Raw genomic sequence first — 19,160 nt, forward strand, 5'->3', positions numbered from 1 at the left:
GTTTAGTTAAATTTCGGCTGAAGAGTTGTCTACGGTTCAAACCGATATTGTCTCTGTTGTGAAGATATGTTGTCAATTTTGTTTTATTGAAATTTGAAAATTGGGTCATATTTTTTTCCATAAAAACTGGTGCAATTTTAGTCAAATGCAAGATGTACTACCTAATGAGGATCATGCCTCACTCGGAAAATCAAAACAAAAAAGAGTAAATACTATCTATAATTAAAAGTCATTAGATATATAGAAGCTGTGAAAATCTAACACGCAAGGTATCCGAATCTAATTTTTTTTTTCAATATTTGCAAGAACAAAAAGACTTTAGTTACGGGAGGAGAAGTTGATACTAAAGTGAAATTTTCTGAAACTCACTATCAAAGAAAAGCTGTAAAAGTAAAGACGGCGACGTGAAAATGTAATACGCAAGGTATCCGAATCTTAATTTATTTTATTTGAAAATTACATGATTACTCTTTTTTTATTAATTACCGGAGAAATTAATACGTAAATTTTTCTCAAACTCAAATGTCAAAAAGTGAAGTAAAAGAAAGATAAAAAACCGTCAAAGAAAGTAAATTGATTCGTTTTCTTTAAAAAGCAATTAAATTTGACAGGAGACCAGTAGTTTACTAGTTTTAGTGAGCCGTCTTTTTTTCTCGTTCTCCTAGTTCCTGATTTATTTTTTTTTGTTTTCCTTGATATTCTTGAGGAAAGATAAAAAACAAAATTCCTTATTTACCTTTCTATTCGCCGTAATCGAAGAACAAAACAAAACAAAACAGACATTACAGAATTACAAATTTCTATCCTACTGCTAATCATCATCCTATATCCTCGCGGGCCCCAACATTTTCATTTACCGGAAAAAAACTTATAGCAGAGCTTCTTCTCCAATCATCGCCGGCGGTTGCGGCGGCGTAAGTAGGAGATGAAAAATCGTAGGAAACTCGATGGTGTTTGCGGCGGCGACGTCTTTATTTCGTGGAAGAGGTTCTTCTGGTTCGTCGTTCTGTTTGTCGTCTCCTTCGTTCTCTTCTCTACCATGTTCGTCTTCAAAGGTAAATCAATGACTTGAACAGTTTTTTTTTAAATTTCATTTTCAAATTCGAACGGTTTATTGTTTACCAGAAACTGAAATCAAATTTCGCAGGGAAGTTTCGTCCAGTGGTACGTTCGACGTTAAGCTTCTCAACGGCCAAGGCGGTTCTCGGCGAGTCTGTAACGTCTTCTCCGGCGGTTTCGATTCGTGAGGCGGTGAAATTACCTGAGCAGACACTGGTTTTCCTTAAATACCCTCAGTCGCTTCGGTTATTTACAAAAGACGATCTCGTTTGCGTTTTCTCCACCGGAGGCGATTCGTCGAAGCTACGAAAGGAGCATCCGACGGCCATCGACAGCGAAGAATTCGGCGGTCAGATCATACGGTGTCCTGAAACGCCACGTGGCTACACCATATCGCTTGCCGTTTCGAGATGGACGACGGATGATCACGTCCCTGCTGGGCCCACTCACCGGTGGGATTGGCTGGTTTATGACGCCGTGATCGACCACGATAACTCCACGGTGGTTTTTGTCAAGGGGCTGAATCTACGGCCAGGAAGAGTTGCTGACGTGTCGAGATACGAGTGTGTGTACGGCTGGGATTTCGCGAAACACAATCGGTTAATAAGAGCAGACGTAATCTCAGCGGCACAAGAGATCGTACGGTGCAGAACACCATTAGCTGTGTTAGACGGCCCAAAATCGGTCCATGGGCCGGTTAAAGTCTCGGTTAGAATCAAAGGAGGGACCGGAATGCTTCCATCGATCGCTCAACCGGGTCGGATCATTCACTCGCCGCGAAGGAAACCGTTCGAGATGTGCGTTTGCACTATGACGCGAAACGCAGCCGCGGTTTTAAGAGAATGGGTGATGTATCACGCTGGAATCGGTGTTCAACGGTGGTTCATCTACGACAACAACAGCGACGACGACATAATCGCCGAGATAAAGGATCTGGAAAGCCGAGGTTACAACATTTCAAGACATTTCTGGCCATGGATTAAGACTCAAGAAGCCGGATTTTCCAATTGTGCGATTCGAGCACGGAGCGATTGCGATTGGATCGCGTTTATCGACGTCGACGAGTTCTACTACATCCCTTCCGGTCAAAGCCTAACTAGCGTCATCAGAAATTACACTGCTTCCGGTGAGATCGGTGAAATACGAACGCCGTGCCATAGTTTCGGGCCGTCAGGTCTGAAAAATCGACCTCGTGGTGGAGTCACGGCGGGATACACTTGCCGTGTGGCATTGCCGGAGAGACACAAGAGCATACTCCGGCCAGAAGCGATGAACGCGACGCTTATCAACGTGATCCACCATTTTCACCTCAAAGATGGATTCACATTTGTTGACGTGGATAAAGAGACCATGGTGATTAACCACTACAAATATCAAGTTTGGGAGGTTTTTAAAGAGAAGTTTTACAGGAGAGTCGCGACATACGTGGCGGATTGGCAAAACGAAGAGAATGTCGGGTCGAGAGATCGAGCACCAGGTTTGGGAACCCGACCCGTTGAGCCACCTGATTGGGCCGACAGATTCTGCGAGGTGAGAGATACGGGGCTTAGAGATCAGGTGTTAGAGAATTTCAAGAATGTTAAAACGCAGCGTTTACTGTGGGAACGAGCAGAGGACGGACCATAATAGGATAGCTCGAAAGTTTAAAAAAAGAAAAACAGCTTAATAAAGCCCATTAGTCACACAATATTACATAGTTTCTTGTTAAATTTCATTGATATTTTTGATTTAGTGAAGTAAATATGGCAGTTCAACAAAACACAACTCAAGTAAAGAACTATGGAAGATATATACGTAAAAACAGACAGAAAAAAAACCAAATGTATATTGCTAAGAAGTCAAAAGGCCCAAAAGCCCAAAAGTAGGAATTGCGAGGAAATCAAGATTTTTCAAAAAGAAATCCGACCGTTGAGACAAATATTATCCCTTTCTCTGTCCTCTTTCCGGAGCGTTCTCAGGAATCAACAGGAAAAATCGAACCCTAGATCCAGAAAATGGTGAGTGAAACACCATCCAGAGGTACCTATCGCTTCGGAAATGGATCGAACGAAGCAACAATGGCGAGTGAGAAGTACGGTGAGAACGCAAGCATTTTCATCAGCCCGAGATTCAAATCGGCGGCGGCAATGGCGGGTTGGGACGAGGAGGACCTGATTATCGCTAGCTTCGTGGTAGATGATACCCCTGAAAGAAGTTCTTCAAAGCGAAGGAGACGATCCAATTTGCTCTTTAAAACAACCCCACCTTCTTCTGGTTCAAGAAGGTAAACCAAAATTTGATTTTCTTTAGGCTTCTTCTGATTTGGGCATTATCAATACATCCACTGTTTTTTTATTCTGTAATTGTGGGAAATGGGATTTATGAAATTCGTTCAATATCCTTTTTTTTCCTTGGGAATTTCAGGAAGCAGCGGATTAAGCAAAGCCCTATTCCGTTACCTGTTGTTGATCTTGAAGAAGTGATCAGGACTGAAGGTACTTTCGTTATTGATTTATTAGCTTTTTTAAGGATTATCGAAAAATCGAAACTTGGTTTGTTGGAAACATTAGGATCCATGAAATTAGACACAGAGATAGTTTCATTGAATTCTCATCTGTTGTGGTTGTAGAAGAGAAATCTGCAGAGAAGAAGAACAAGAAGAACAGAGAGACCAAAGCAGATACACAAGAAGAGAAGAGAGTAGAAAAGGATGAGAAGATATTGTCAGAGGAGAAGAACGCAACTTCTGTTGTGCTTCCTTGCATTGATAAGCTTCGAGACGAATTGTCTTGTGCAGTATGAATCTGAATCTTGAGACTCTTTTTTGCCCCTAATTCCTTGATTTGGGTTCTTAGACTTGGAATTTGCTTTGTTGATTCTGCAGATATGTCTTGAGATTTGCTTTGAGCCAAGTACTACAACTTGTGGACACAGGTAGTCAGATTAACACATGCACAACTCAAAACTATCTCTCTCTTTTTCTATTATCAATGGTGAATTGGTATTGAGTTGTTCAATTTTGGGTCTATCTAGCTTTTGCAAGAAGTGTTTGCGATCTGCGGCGGATAAGTGTGGAAGGAAATGCCCTAAATGCAGGCAACTAGTCGGGTAAATAGAATCAAATTTGATGAGTTTTTTTCAGATCGAAAGATTAGAAATTTACATGACAAAGCTATTTTATATACGCAGAAATGGAAGATATTGTACGGTCAATACTGTTCTTTGGAACACAATCCAGCTTTTGTTTCCTAAAGAAGTCGAAGCACAGAGAGCTGCTGCATCTGCTAACTTGATAGGCAAGGAAACGCTGAGTCCTAGAAACTCTAATCAAAGGCTAAGAAGCAGAAACAGGGATCAAGATAGGTTGCAGAGAGAGGATCTTTCGAGATTACTTGTGTCTGAAGAGAGAAGCGAGAGAAGCGAGAGAAGGAGGAGAGTAGCAAGTATGAGGTTGGATCAAGATAGGGATGCTGCATTTGCGTTGAGGTTACAGCGGCAGGAATTTGCGTCTGCGTTTGGCGTTACGGAGGCAGCGGGGCCAATTTCTTCTTCATCTGCTTCTAATCTTTCACTGGCCAGAGCTAATCTGCGAGCTATGGCGTCAAGGGCTGTTCGCAGGCAAGGATGATAATCATCATCATATGAATGATAAAACTTTTATGTCTTGTTTATAGAATCGAAACATCTCAACAATTTGATATCATTCATATAAAGATTGAAAAACTTTAAGTGTGAAATCTAAATTTTCAATTCAATTTGACCAAATAAAGGGAGATTCAATTTGAGCAATTTTTGTTTTTTTTTTTTTTTGGTTTAAGACCTAAGCTAGGGCATAGATGTTTGAAGGAAGCTGAGATGAATCTGCATTGTTTTTTCTTTTTGTTTCGACCATATACAAAATAATTTGACCCCACGTCCTTTTTCCTAAAACACCCTTAAGTTATTAACACATACACCATAATCATGTCAATCGAATGTCGTCATAATGGCAATGCAAATTTTATAAGATTTTGGGGGCATGTGTATTAGGGCCATTCATATGATGTAACAAAAATATTCAACAACATTTCCCCAAAATAGTTTATTTTATTTTCCCAAAATAGTTAATTATAGGAAATGATAATTTCTCGAAATCAATATACTTCGTAATCGGTATTAAATGGACTTTTTGGGTCTTTTAATCCAAATTTCTCCACCAAATAATTTCCCAATTAATTATCTATTGACTGACAAATGGATCCTCAGAACAGTTCGAGATTTACAAGAACAAAATAGCAAGTATAATTCATGTTCAAGCGCTGAAAAAATAAATAAAATAAATTCATGTTCAAGCCTTCGACATGTCATTATTAGATAGCAATTGTGAAAGTCAACAATCAAAACTATAAAGAATTGTTGCCTTGAGCAAGCTGGACAAAAGGACATATAACCATAAGGTTTCTAAATTCTATGACTTCTCTATATAAACCAACTTCAGCAATCTCATTTTCATTCACACCCGAGTCTTTCTCTCACATTCCTCATACCTTACTAAATTACACAGCTTTTTTTTGAACTTCTTCAGAAAACACATCCGACAAACATGATGAAGAAGATTCTTGTTCAGATCACTGTAGCTTGTCTTCTGTTGGCAATGATTGCGATGGTCTCGGCTCAGGAGGAGCATGATGATCACGACCACCACGAAGGCGACGGCCACGATCACGCATCGACACCTGAACCTTCCACTATGAAACCAAGCTCCGCCGTCATTTTTGCCGCCGATATGTTCACCGGTTTGATCGCAGCCACTGTGGCTCTAGTCGCTGGTTTCATCTACTGAGTTAAATAACATAACTCTTTATTTCGGGTTTTCATGACTAGTGTGACATGTGTGAGCTGTTGGTCTTTTTTTCTTCTTTTATTGTTGCCACATTTTGTATCTCTCTTAGTTTGTTCAATTTTTCATTTGTGTGTGTATGTGTATTCAAATTGTAAACAAATGTCATGTGACGTGTTTGTTTTTTTTTTTTTGGGTCGAACATGTTAAGGTGACGTGTTTGTTTACGTTCGTTATTAAAAACTAAACGCTGATTTTGGAACGTGAAAAATGAAAAAGAGAGTTTTCACCATGTTTGTTTGTAACCAATTCATGGTAGTTTAATGATTAAGAAATTCACTCTATTAGTTGAAAAAAGATAAACAAATGCTCAAATTATGGGGGGGGGGAGCAAGATGTTTTAAATCTTATATTCATTACAAAGAAACATCTTATTTTCCAATTTAACTAGTTCATCTAGTAATAATTATTGTTTTAATTCTAACTGATTTAACACACGTAAAATATAAGTCACTACCAAGCTGAAAACACTTAGCTAGGAATACTGAAATGAACTCTAACCTAAGTGAGATGTCTTTAGATTTGATTTAGTCAGAGTTCTAAGAGAATTAAACTGAATTCCATCATAAACGAAATGCCGCTGGAAGGAAACTGAAAATAAAGATAGCGTTTTTTATAGAGGCTATTAGAGACAAACCGATAAAGTTAAACCTACGATAGAGATTTATTTCGGAAACACAACATCAGCTGTGTGCCTGTATGAGATCGAATTTTCAAAATGTAGAAAACTAATCGAAGGCATTACGAGCTTTGTTCTTTGCCTTTATGACAGAAAAACTAGCTCTCTTGAAGGAGGTCACAGTTATTATCTACAATTAACCTAATATCCTAACATATCCTATCTTTATCATATTCTGTATTTCAATTATGTATTTAGTTTAGACATTTTGGCAACAAGTTTACGTCTTCTTTGGATCGTAACCATGGTTTACAATTAATATAAGTATATTTTATACAAAAACAGAGAGATTAAAATCGATCGGCAGAATACTTTTTTTGGTGATGATAGAGATGATATTCTCATCACCAAAAATAATTTTTTATAAACTAATCTTCATGGACTACCGATTGACTTTTTGATTTTTTTTTCTATCAATTTTATGTCTTATTTTTAGAATCGAAACATTTGGAAATTTGATATCATTCATATAAAAATGAAAAAGTTTAAGCGTTTTCAATTCGACTAGACCAAATAGAGGGAGATTCAATTTGAGCAGATTTCTTTCTTTTTTTGGAGACCTTAATAACGAGGGCGTAGTTAACGGAAGGAAGCTGCAAATTTTCTTTTATTTATTTGCTTCGACCATTATACAAAATAATTTGGCTCCACGTCCTTTTTCCTAAAGCACCCATAAGTTCTTAAAACAATCTTAAACTAACTTAAACTAACTTAAACTATTTCGACAAATATATATATATATATATATATATATATATAATTACAGGCATACGTCATGTCAATCGAATGTCGTCATAATGGCATGGCAAATTTTATAAGGTTAAGTTTGGGGGCGTTTTTACTAGGGCTATTTCGTATAATGTAACAAAATATTCAAAAAAACTCCCTAAAAGATTTTTTTTTCTTTTGATATTTTGATTAGAGGAGTCAATCCATTTTCCCCTCCTTTCATTACACCATTATTCGATATCTGTATTAACACTTCTTATAATCGGCATTCAATCAAATTATTTTGTCTTTAAAATCCAAATTCTCAGTTCTCCACCAAATACATTTCCAATTAATCATCTATTGACTGACCAATCCTAAGAACAATTCAAGATTTACAAAAACAAAATAAAATTTAGGTTCAAGCCTCTCCCACATGTCAAATTATTTAGCAATCGTGAAAGTCAACAATCAAATACTATAAATAATTGCAAGCTGGAAAAAAGGACAAACAAAATATTCTTTATAGAAGCTTGTTTACACCTTGAGGTGTCTAACTTCTCTATATAAACCAACTTTCAACAATTTCATTTTCATAACAAAAAACACATCCGAGTCTTTCCCTCACATTCATCAACCTAACTAAATTACGCAGCTTGTTTCAAAAACAACAGCGTCCAACAAACATGATGAAGAAGGTTCTTGTTCAGATCACTGTGGCTTGTCTTTTGTTGGCTATGTTTGCGATGGTCTCGGCTCAGGAAAAGCACGACGATCACGACCACCACGAAGGCGACGGCCACGATCACGCACCGGCTCCTGGACCTTCCATGATGAAGCCAAGCTCCGCCGTCATTGTTGCTGCCGATATGTTCACCGGTTTGGTCGCAGCCACCGTGGCTCTGGTCGCTGGTTTCATCTTCTGAGTTAATAACATAACTCTTTATTTCGGGTTTTCATGACTTGTGTGAGTTTTGTTGCTCTTTTTATTTCTTTTTTTGTTGCCACATTTTGTCTCTCTTAATTTGTTCAATTTTTCATTTGTGTTTGTGTGTGTTAAAATTGTAAACAGATGTCTTGTGACGTGTAACGTGATTGATTACGTCCGTTATAAAAACTAAACGATGATTTTGGAACGTGAACAAAATGAAATGAAAAAAAAAAAGAGTTTTTACAAAGTTACAACTTCTTGTTCATAACCAATGGTGGTTTAGTGGTTGAAACTTGAAAGATACACTCTATTAGTTGAGAAGAAATAAACGAATGTGCAAATTATGCTGGAACAAGAGCTAGCACTAGCCTTAAAGTATTATCAAAATCAACTCAAGTTCATCGTCCATTGATAAGCTTATTTTTCTTTACTACAAAAACAACTCAAGTTAATAATTAAATTGAACCATATATGAATAAAAAAGGAGAAGAGACTTTCACCCGTAAACATGTTCCTTAATAAAGTTTCCCATCTGTTCCATCTTTATTAATAAGTCTACCTTCTTAGTTAATGTAATTGGATTCTTATTTCTTGAAAATGAAAATTTTGTTTTGAATCGTATGTTTATAACGATATCCATTACAAAGAATCTTCTTGCTTCTCTCTTAAAAAATAAAAAAATTTGCTTCTCAATTTTGTATATAGTTCATCTAGTAATGATGATTATTTAACTTTAACTATTTTAACACACGTAAAATATAAAAGTCATTAATAATTATCAAGCTGAACTCTAGGAAAACTGAAATGAATTCTAACCTAAGTGAATTGTCTTTCGGTTTGATTTAGTCATAGTTCTAAGAAAATTCAACTTAAATATATAATAAACCGAAATGCCGTTGGAGGGAAACTGAAAGTAGAGCTCAAGTTTTTCTTTCTTTCTTTTAGTTGCTATTATATACAAACTGATAAAGTCAAACTTATGATAGAGAAGTTTGAATTTTAAAATCTGTCTCAACCATATAATTTGGTTCCACGTCGTTCTTTTCTCAAAACACTTTTTTTCCTTGACATATGATTATTTTTTGTTTGGATAGTTTTTGACAAATAAATATAATATTACATGTCTTACCTGTTCATAAGTTCATCGAATGTCGTCATAATTGCAACACAAGTTTTGTTTTGTTTTTTAAATATGAATGTGAGTATCAGTAAAGATAGATTTGCAAGAAGGTTAACTAGATGATATTTTCTCCCATTCAATGCCCACCATTATACAACATCATAATCCAATACAAAGTTTTATTTATTGGCTTCTGAATCCAAATTCTCAATTCTATATCATATAATTGCCCAAGTCCCAACTAATGATCTGAAGACTCAAACCTTAGAGTATTTCGTTATTAAGAAAAAAAAACCGAAAAAACCATTTATGTAATATGTTCGAGCCTTCCACACGTCATAGTATATAAAAGGGAACCGTGAAAGACAATGATTACAAAAAATCATGTTCGAGCCTTCTTGTTTGTAATTAAATTATGTTAGATTTCAGTTTTATATCATGTAAAATAATTTTAATTGAATTGGAAAGAGTTAGTTTGATCTCAGATCGAACGTATTCGATTTGATCAATCTGTTTATATTATCCGGATAAACATTTGATCCCTACGAAAAAATGTTGATTGTTTTATATAACATCGTACCAAATTATTCACCAATATGTTAGACGTTCACAAACTGCACATCGGAATAACATATCGAGAATCTAATTGATTTGTGGATTGATGAGAACGCAAACATTAGCATGGTCTAATAGTAAAAATGATACATGTATATCGAGAAATGGTCCAAAATACACGTCGAACCTGAATGTTGTCATAATGAAAAAAGTAAGAGACAAGTTTACATAATTTCACAACAATTATCATATCCACTTGGATAAAGAGTATTCTATTTTGAATTGCAAAGTAATCATTACAAACTATGACCTTTGGATCATACATTTCTTGTGGCAGTTAAACACAATAAACAAAATACGAAGGTTAAAATTGCGCATTTTCCTTAAAACAAAACTTAGTCTAGTTGGAGAAATTATCACAGAACCACAAAATACATAAAATACGAAGAAGGCAGAAAATACAGGAAAAATCACAAGAGATCACTTATGACCACCTTGGCCTCTTAGATCAATTGTATTTTGCTTCCATATTTTTTCTCGTTTTAATACTGATTGTATTTTGCTTCCATGTTTTTTCTCGTTTTTTGCCATGGGATCAATCTGTTAGGTCGAACATTTTGTTTCGCAATTTGTAACACCTAAATTTTTCAATTTTAATCAATATTTACCATTTAGCAAAAAAAAAAAATTGGTTTAATTGAATTGGCGCATCCATTAATGTCTAGAGATTTGGCCTCAGAACCACACCTTCCATACACTTCAATTCCTCGATCATTCCTACACAAAAAGATATGATTCAATACCTGAAATAGCCTCATCCGACAATGAGATTTCTGGTAAGGGAGAGGCATCATAAACCTTAGTATCGGTTGTGACTTCTTTTGAGAAAGTTTTCAAATTAATAAGATCGTAAAAAATAATCTATTTTGGTTAGAAATTGTTATGTTTTGTTATATACAGTATGTCATTTTTCTTCTTCTCATTACGTACTATATTTTTGTTCTTTATTAAAATGTGTATATATATTTGGATAAAATTTGATAGAGTTAGCCAATTGACTTCCCTTCATTGCCCACCATGAACTATATGCCGCATTCAAAACTTCCAAATCTAATTAATATTTTTTGACTTTGTTTTGGCGTTGCTGGATCAAAAATCTTGCAACTAAGATAATGTACTACCAAATTGACGATGTATTAGCTTCTTTCATTTCTAAAAGAAATATGACAGCTAAATTTTTTCCTTTTTAAACTAATGTCAGAACTAATCAAACATAATCAAGAACTGCTTTCTTGATCAAGCCGGCACAGACTCACAGTAATATTTGATAATTCTATCTATATAAACAAACCACTTTTCAACAATCTAATTTTCTACAGCGAATAACACATCCGAATCTTCTTCTCTCATCCATCGACCTTAATTGAAAACGCAGCGTTTTTAAAAAAAACGTCGAACAAAATGACCAAGAATGTGTTCGTTCAGATGAGTTTAGCTTGTCTGTTGTTGGCATTGATGATTGCGATGGTCACGGCTCAATACGACAACGACAACACAAGTTCACCAAGCTCTGCCGTCGTCGTTGCCACCGATATGCTCACTGGCTTGGCCGTCGCCGCCGTGGCACTGGTGGCTGGTTTCATCTACTGAGTTTCGCAACTTGTTGTTTTGGTTTTTTCATGGCATTTTTGTGACTAATTCGTTTTTTGGTTCTGTTTTTTAACTTGTTTGATCACTTCTGTGCGTGTTATAACAACTTAAAATTATTATTCTTGGTGAGTAAACTGATGATTCTCTAATTTTCTTAATGGAAAAGAGATTTACTATCAACTCATTTGTTGTCAATTCGACGATATTCAATAAAATTCATTAACTTCCAAATCATACAAAATCATCATAGTAGTCTGGTCCGACCAATCGTGCTCTTTGTAACATACAATACAAGACAAATAAACACTTGCAAAAACAATGAAACCAATTCTAATTAACGTTCCTAAAAATCCCTAATCAAACCCACCTGACCGATTCAAAATAAATCTCGGTCATTCGTTCCAGCGTGCAGGGCAGGATCGCAAGTTTCTGCTTACGGAGCGGTCAAGATCCTTTAGCTGAATGTTGTTCTATCCTTCAACTGCAGAAAAAGCTCAGTTTCTGTGTATTCTGCTTTTGGTACGGAAACGGAGATCGTTGTTGTTCACCTGTGAGATCTTAAGTGTCAAAGAGATGTAGCCTAAAGCAGCTATGGCGTAGAATACTTTGTATGGAGCCAATTCTAGTCCAGAGAAGAAGCAGTAGTAGCCGGCAAGGAGATACATATGATGAGGACGGAGTTGGTGTCCCAAGAGAGATGGGAAAGAGCGTAGGATGCTAGACTCTGGTCTTGAGTTCAGTATTCCGTGGAAGATCACGCCGATGCAGAGAGCCGAGTCAGCAAACCAAGGGAAGCTTTGTCCCGTTCCAATCCGCTATAAGAAAGATGCTATTATAACATCAGTCCAGCCTCTAGGTATTGGCACACGTTAAAAAGCGCGATATAAACCATTTTTTACTTGTCGAATTAGAGTCATCGGTATTGAATATAAGAAAGCTCTATTGTGAACATGAAAAGAGTACCTGGAACCAAGCGGCAAGAGAGGGTACGAACATCAGAGCTGCAAGGAGATGTATAATTAGTAAGCCGTGCCTATGGTTGAAGATATCTGCTTGTGTCTCAACAAATGACTTTTCAGACAAGTCTACTGATAAGTGCTCTTGTCTGGTTGAGGTATGCCGAGTTTTTCGCTCGGCTTCATTTTTCTGATCGACTGGTTCCTTCCTCCTTGATGCCATCATGATACTTCCATGAAACAAAAAACAAAAAATGACCATTAGCTACGATTGCATCTTACTGATTTCTGATTCATGTTTTTCTTTCTATTTTTCTGGATCAAAAACTGGGTTTTTACAAGTATAATCATTAATATCGAGGCATCTTCCTATCTCACATAAAAAAATTGCATAGAAATCTTGCTTACCAGCACATTGAGTTATGGCAGCTAAGGGCATGAGAGGCGAGGAGTACAAAAAGACCCAAAGCCGGATGAACAAAGGACACCAAGGAAACCGCGATTAGTGTCATAACAACTGTTGTGTTGAGCTTCAGAATTCGGATTGCCTGCTTCAAGAAACAGAATCTCACTAACTCATTCTGATTTGTAAAACTAAGCCAAGGGAAGATGCTAAAAGCAAACCTTTAAACAGACGAAACTGGAAGCAAGTATAGAAAACCAATGAAGAAAAGCAAGAGAATAGTTTCTTCCCAAAGCTTGGCACCTGCTACCCATTGACACTTATTCAGTTATTTCTGGACAGAGTTGAGTAGTTTTAAATTAAACCAAAAGCCAAGCAGTTACCTTGATTTTACAGTGGTGTGGATGAGGGCAGACGCTTGGAAGACAAACTTGGAGACAATAATTAACACACTGATGAAGGCATTGGCCAACAAATAACAGATCAACGACACCACTGTGAAGCTTGTGAGAGGGGGAATCGGTTGAGCCATTAGGAAGGAGAAGAACAAGGAAATTAGAAGAGGAAAAGCAGCTAGAAGCAGGAATGGAGATGGCATTTCTAAGTTGTCTTCTACAGCGGAGAGCAATGGTGGCACTGATAGTTTGTGGTCCCACTGATTAGCTTGCCGCATAAGTGTAAACAATATAACGACAAATGCGAAGCCAACTATCTGCAATATCAGATAATACGTGAAGAAAGGTTCAGTCACTCATAAATCAGAGAGCTATCTCGTACCTAAAATCAAAAGGCTATCCAGTTTAGAGAGGAAGTCTTCCGGCAAGATAAACTCAAGAATACACACACAAGTGCGCGGCACACACAAACACACACACGCACGTGCGCTGTGATAGTTTTATGCAGCACAGTATTATAGCATGCATGTTTAGTATACTGTGAATGCGTACATCTGATGCTCAAATATTATAGCATGCATGTTTAGTATACTGTGAATGCGTACATCTGATGCTCAAATACTAGAGATAAGCCTACCTGAGGACCGTATAGAAGTACAAATCTACTGAACATGGCAGGAGCGGAGACATGAATGCTTGCGGTGTATGAGCAATGAGGGTCAACCTGCAGAAGGGCCAGAAAAGAGATTAAACATTGAGTTTTCTGTTTCACTGAGGATAACAGAGACTAGCTTTGTGTAAGAGGCTTCTGACCAGTAGCATAACAGTAGCTTTCTCAGAACTCTGAGAACTCCAAAGAGCTGGTGAAGAATCAATAACTATCGTCTCACTGTAGAGATTTGGAAATACGTGAAGTCCAGAAGCAGAATCCCAGGCAAGGGCAACAGGTGGGAAACAACGCAATTTGCAAAGCTCTGAAAATTGAACAATTTGTGATAAGTAAAATAAAAGAAAGAGCCAACAATGATCAGATTTATAATAAGAAAGGGGAATGAAAATCATTTTCTTTACGAACTGAAGACTAATTTCCAACAGAATTGAAAACCTTCACAGATGCTGACCAGAAGATTAACAGCTAAATTTATGTGCAAGCAACTATCAAAAGAAAGATCTGTAGGACTGAAGAGAAGAGTTTCGAATTCATACTATCCTTGTCCAAGTCTCCTGTGTCGCCATCTAGTAGACCAAAAGTTTTAATTCCACATCCAGCAGGTTTCAGAGACAATGTTATAGGCAGTAGACCTAAGCTGATAGCAAACGATAGATTGTAAGCTAGAGGATGGTACTCCTTCAAAAATATGTCCTGCAGAAAAGTAGTCCATAGCTGAAATCAGTTAAGCAATGGTTTCACTAGCGTAATTTCAAAACACTGGAGATACAAAGGAAGTGTGGCCACTTTTCAGAATGATAACCTTTGTCCAGTAAGCGGATAAGAGCATTGATTGAGATGAGACCTCCATGGCCCCTTCTTCAGGGTTAAAGAACTGCCCTACTGCCATTGAAACCGCCACAGGAGGTTTACCGGAAACTGCCTGTCCAATAGAAGGTCTCATTTCAGTTACACGCTTTTAGTAGTCTGAAAACTGCTGACATTTGAAAGAAAGCAAAGGTATTGAGATGAGTACATACTTCGCGAGGCGCAACTGAGATAGTCAAGAATCTGAATCCATGCATGTCTTCAGGCTCTAGCCTCAGCACTGCAGATGGGGGAGCTTGCTCGGTCTGGCTCCCAGGTTCCGACTAATAAACATACACACAAAGAAAAATCTAGTTAACGAAAATGCTTATCTGATCTTCTTTCCTCTTGAAATGTGAAGACGACTTGCAGATAGGAAATAAAAATTGACTGTGTGTTACAGGAAACATATCCAGCAATGTTGTAGTTAACTAGGAAGCAGGGGTATTTCTATTTGTAGCTGTCGCACGTACCGGGGACGTAATGAATTAATTACTAATTAATCCCCTATATTATTTTGACAACGTGAATCCAGTATATATCACCTGTTTTGGTGCAGGGCCCGCCGGAATGAGAACCATCTTTGATGTAACTTCTAGAACCCTTTCACAAACCGGCAAATTTGAATTTGATTTCTCCTTCTCAGGCCATAGATGGAGTCTTACTCCAGAACAAGGCGCCAGATTTGTAACAAAGATAAAGTGGTTCTTTCCATTTGACCCCTATAGTACAGAAAATGTGTCATGGGAGATTGATACTGACATCTTAAGTAATATACAAGTCTAAAGTAGCATCCCTAATGAATCCTATCAACACAGACCAGTAACTCTATGTCCAACCAGCGCCTTCTCCCGTCCATTGCCAAAATTGTAACAGTACTTGTTTGTATGTACAGATCCCTATCAAGAGCATCATCTCTCCAATCCAGGGCACAGGTAGACATTTGTGATCCAGAGCCTAGAAAGATAGACAGCACAATGTTAAGAGAATACATGTACCCACCAGTAATATGGACACCTAATTTAATTGTTGTCATAAAAAACTATTGCCTCAAAATCTGTTTGATCGATTGCATATTTGTAGTACTTGACAACGTATAACGATAGAGGTTATAGCCCCCAATATCAGACAAGCGTATGGATTTTAGATCCTTTGTTTCAGAACTTCTATTCTAAGAAAACAAGATATACATATGTTCAGGGTAGAGATGGTATTATTACCCTTTGAGGCCAGCATGGGTACTTCATGAGAGAGTTTCATGGGTATCATTCCATTGAAACTTTGTGATAATGCACTTTGAAGCATTCTGGTCAAAACCCACAATCTCTTTTGTGTATCAGAAAATGGCTGACTAGTTGTTGAGTCGACCAAACTAAGAAGCGTATGTGAAACCTGCATGGCATGCGAATCTTCAAATTCATTGAACATGGCATTTTCCAGATTAGAAATTAGGGGTATTTTGTACCTACTTGAACAACCAATTGGTTACACCATAGAATAGCTTGATGTTCCATTGACAGCCACACATTTTTCATGCTTGTACTACTTATCATAAAGCCATGACTTGAAGGGACAATGCCATCAAGTGACTCTAACTTCGATCGCACCTGAGACCGAACGGAAAATATTAAGCCTCAATAAGACATTCAAATATCATTCCAATTCCTGTAAATAGGCGACTTGCTCGCTTTGCATGAAATATTTTACTTGGAGAATCAAAACTAAAATACAATCAATGAGAAGACCAAGGCATAAAGAATTGAGCAAACAACAGGCAAAATTTTAAATACTTGTGGTTGTATTTTAGACCTGATAATCATTGTAGCCACCAGCAATTGATACAACAACAACTCCGGAGAGTAATGGGTCAGATACGTAACTCCCCCCAGGGGATGTTTGTACTTCATACCCTTTTTTCCATTCTCGGTTCACTCGTGCAAAGTAATGCCCTAAGGATGGCTGCAATGCCAGAGGAGGTGATCTGGATGAAATTAGATACATAAAAACTCAAAGCAGGTCTTTTGGCGAGTAAAACTTGTTAAGCATGGAGGAACATACTGGTGCGGACTTGAGAGTGTTAGAATGGTTTGCACAGCTAGTTTCCGCAAACGAGGATGGACTGCAGCAGCTCTGGCAACAAAACCACCCATAGAATGGCCAACTAATATCACATTACGTGGTAAATTACTGGAGGCAGCAGCACCTTCTCTTTCTCTGGTATCATGAGATTCCTTATATTGATCTAGAATCTGGAGAAAAAAAGTGGATAAGAATCACGTGGAACAAGACTCAAAGCAGTATGTTCAGTTATCTTAGAGAAATTTTCTCGAGGAAACTTGGGAAAAGAAGGTCCCACAGGTGAGAGCATCTTTACACACAGCAATTAACACTTTAATAGAACATGGTTTCTGTATTTTTAGTCTAGAATGACATGAATAGAATGAAGCAAAAATTATCAAAGTTCCTACCCTATGAATGGCATATACGACATATTCAGTGTGCTCCTCAAGTATGCGACCATCCATTGCAGAATGTTCACCTTCAAGATCCACAGCAAACCAATCTAGTCTGTTACTGTACTGACTAGGCAAATCATATTCTACAGACTCTGTATCTGCTCCTTCCCCGCGAAACAGAGAAGCTTCCTGGTAGAATGTGCGCTCAAATGGGCCCCCCTGATATGCTCTATCAGATTCTGCTGCCACAGACCTGACCTGTATGAACAACAAGAAACAAGGCCTATAAGGAGCCTGGTATATAAAACCTGGAGGAAAGTTCCCAAGGTATTTCACATTATTCTCGAGTTCAGGAAACATTTGACTTTGCAACCACATGAAAAAACTGCTAGTTAAAGAATTGGTTTAACACCTTTTTTTAATACCTAATGCTTTTATGTTAGCATATAAGCTATAATAAATCTACTACTATAAATGGGTTGTTTCTAGTTTGAGAAACACAAGAAAGGAAACAATGATCCTTGCCTGCTTGTAGCTACCGGCGTTGCCTGGAATGAAAAGAACTGGAACTCCGCTAAGTTTATTGAGGTGTTCCTTAAAATCAATCTTCCTCCAACCTTCATGGTAAAGATAGAGTCCATATCTTCCAGTAGTTGCATCGTCCGTCACAGAGATAGGAATGTAAGTGGGATACATGTAAGTCATAGTACAACCATTCTTTATAGGTTTTAGAAGACCAAACAAAGCCGCAAACCCAATCCATGCAGCTAAAATCACAACGCCAACTATCCTCAACTTTGGTCTAACGCCTTGACCGCTCATAGCAAATCTCATACCCCACATTTCAAGCTTATATATCTGCTTAACAGCATACCAAAACCCTGCCCTTCCAAAAACCACACAGCCATATTAAGATTTTAATAAAGCAGTTAAAATTATAATTATAATTCAATATCACTCATAAGAAAAACAGAGAACCAAAACGAAACATATAGCTACTAAAACGAGTATGCAATTGATTCAAACAAGTGAAGAAGCCATAAACAGTAAAGTTATCCAACTGTGAGTATATCCCAAAATAGTTAACAACCAAAAAAATTTCCACTATATGCTGCTGAAACGAGAAACATTATTAGCTTAGATCTCAAATCAGTTACAAATTTCTATGTAAGGTAACATGAATCAAATTACTACGAAGAAAAAGCTAAAACAATACGAATCAGGAAACAGAAAAAATAAACAAAACTAAAATTAGCGTATGAATCAAATGCAATGACAAAGAAATGGAAGCTAAAAATAGTAACAGTAATACAGCAGAAGGGAAGAAGAGTAATAAATAACAAATGGAGCCATCAAGCAACATAGGGAGCATTTATAGTTGGATCTCGCCATTAATGCGAAGCTATGAGCTTAAATTGGTAATATCGATGAGTAATGGAACTTTTTTTTTTTTTGCTGAGAACCCGTGATTCAGATTTCAGAGATGCAGAGTCATTGATGAGTGAGAACTAACCGGTCAAGAAGATGGCGAGGGAAACCACGAGACGTCAGGTGAAAAATTGAACCGCCGGTTAAGATGGGATCGAAGCACGGTGCGACGGAGGTCAGGTTCTTCCCACAAATCGAGGAGGGCGAATAAAACGGAGATCCTGCGCTAACCGGGTCCGGGTTCGGATAATTGATTACGAGTCGGGTTTAACCATAGCTAGTGGGTCGCATTTGGACTATGGGCCCAACTTTTCAAAGTTCATATTCAAAAACGGAAAACCAGAATAATAAAATAAAACAGATTAAGATTACTAAGGGTTTTGACGAAAGATTGAGCAACAAGAAAAGAAGAAGAGAAGAATTTCGAGGGTTTTTTCTTGGAGAAT

The 19,160-nt window shown here is 37.4% G+C and overlaps 2 protein-coding genes across 5 annotated transcripts; one reads left to right on the top strand and one right to left on the bottom strand.

The window, feature by feature from the left end:
- Positions 1 to 846: 846 nt before the first annotated feature.
- On the top strand, positions 847 to 4,746 carry LOC18013478 (glycosyltransferase family 92 protein RCOM_0530710). The gene is given in 8 exon segments (XM_024150923.1): positions 847 to 1,055; positions 1,148 to 2,700; positions 3,045 to 3,322; positions 3,463 to 3,533; positions 3,668 to 3,834; positions 3,923 to 3,972; positions 4,072 to 4,146; positions 4,228 to 4,746. Coding segments are annotated over 8 exon segments (2,763 nt in total). The 5' UTR covers positions 847 to 925; the 3' UTR covers positions 4,667 to 4,746.
- Positions 4,747 to 11,756: 7,010 nt separating this feature from the next.
- Positions 11,757 to 18,892, bottom strand: LOC18013453. 4 transcript variants are annotated; one of them, XM_006395392.2, is made up of 19 exons: positions 18,800 to 18,892; positions 17,812 to 18,167; positions 17,299 to 17,544; positions 16,889 to 17,079; positions 16,640 to 16,811; positions 16,300 to 16,437; positions 16,051 to 16,222; positions 15,651 to 15,787; positions 15,376 to 15,552; positions 15,004 to 15,114; positions 14,787 to 14,906; positions 14,521 to 14,677; positions 14,128 to 14,288; positions 13,952 to 14,038; positions 13,303 to 13,631; positions 13,141 to 13,222; positions 12,925 to 13,064; positions 12,524 to 12,746; positions 11,757 to 12,375 (listed from the first exon to the last, which is right to left on the bottom strand). In XM_006395392.2, exons 2-19 carry the CDS (start codon positions 18,127 to 18,129, stop codon positions 12,055 to 12,057), a joined length of 3,282 nt encoding a protein of 1,093 aa, XP_006395454.1. In that variant the 5' UTR covers positions 18,130 to 18,167; positions 18,800 to 18,892; the 3' UTR covers positions 11,757 to 12,054. The 4 variants fall into 4 exon arrangements, with proteins under 4 accessions (XP_006395454.1, XP_006395455.1, XP_024007095.1 ...); XM_006395393.2 differs by having other exon boundaries at positions 12,925 to 13,067; XM_024151327.1 differs by having other exon boundaries at positions 17,812 to 18,172; positions 18,800 to 18,883.
- Positions 18,893 to 19,160: the final 268 nt, after the last annotated feature.

This window comes from Eutrema salsugineum, unplaced genomic scaffold (assembly GCF_000478725.1).
Source record: "Eutrema salsugineum unplaced genomic scaffold, Eutsalg1_0 scaffold_6, whole genome shotgun sequence".
NCBI classification, from domain to species: domain Eukaryota; kingdom Viridiplantae; phylum Streptophyta; class Magnoliopsida; order Brassicales; family Brassicaceae; genus Eutrema; species Eutrema salsugineum.

Bases quoted from the DNA above. Each gene is read 5' to 3' on its own strand.
- LOC18013453 (XM_006395393.2), bottom strand. From the start codon at position 18,129: ATGTGGGGTATGAGATTTGCTATGAGCGGTCAAGGCGTTAGACCAAAG. The intron at 15,115-15,375 runs GTGATATATACT...TATGTTTATTAG, and splicing joins CGGGCCCTGCACCAAAACAG to TCGGAACCTGGGAGCCAGAC. The intron at 13,223-13,302 runs GTAACTGCTTGG...AATGGGTAGCAG, and splicing joins CACACCACTGTAAAATCAAG to GTGCCAAGCTTTGGGAAGAA.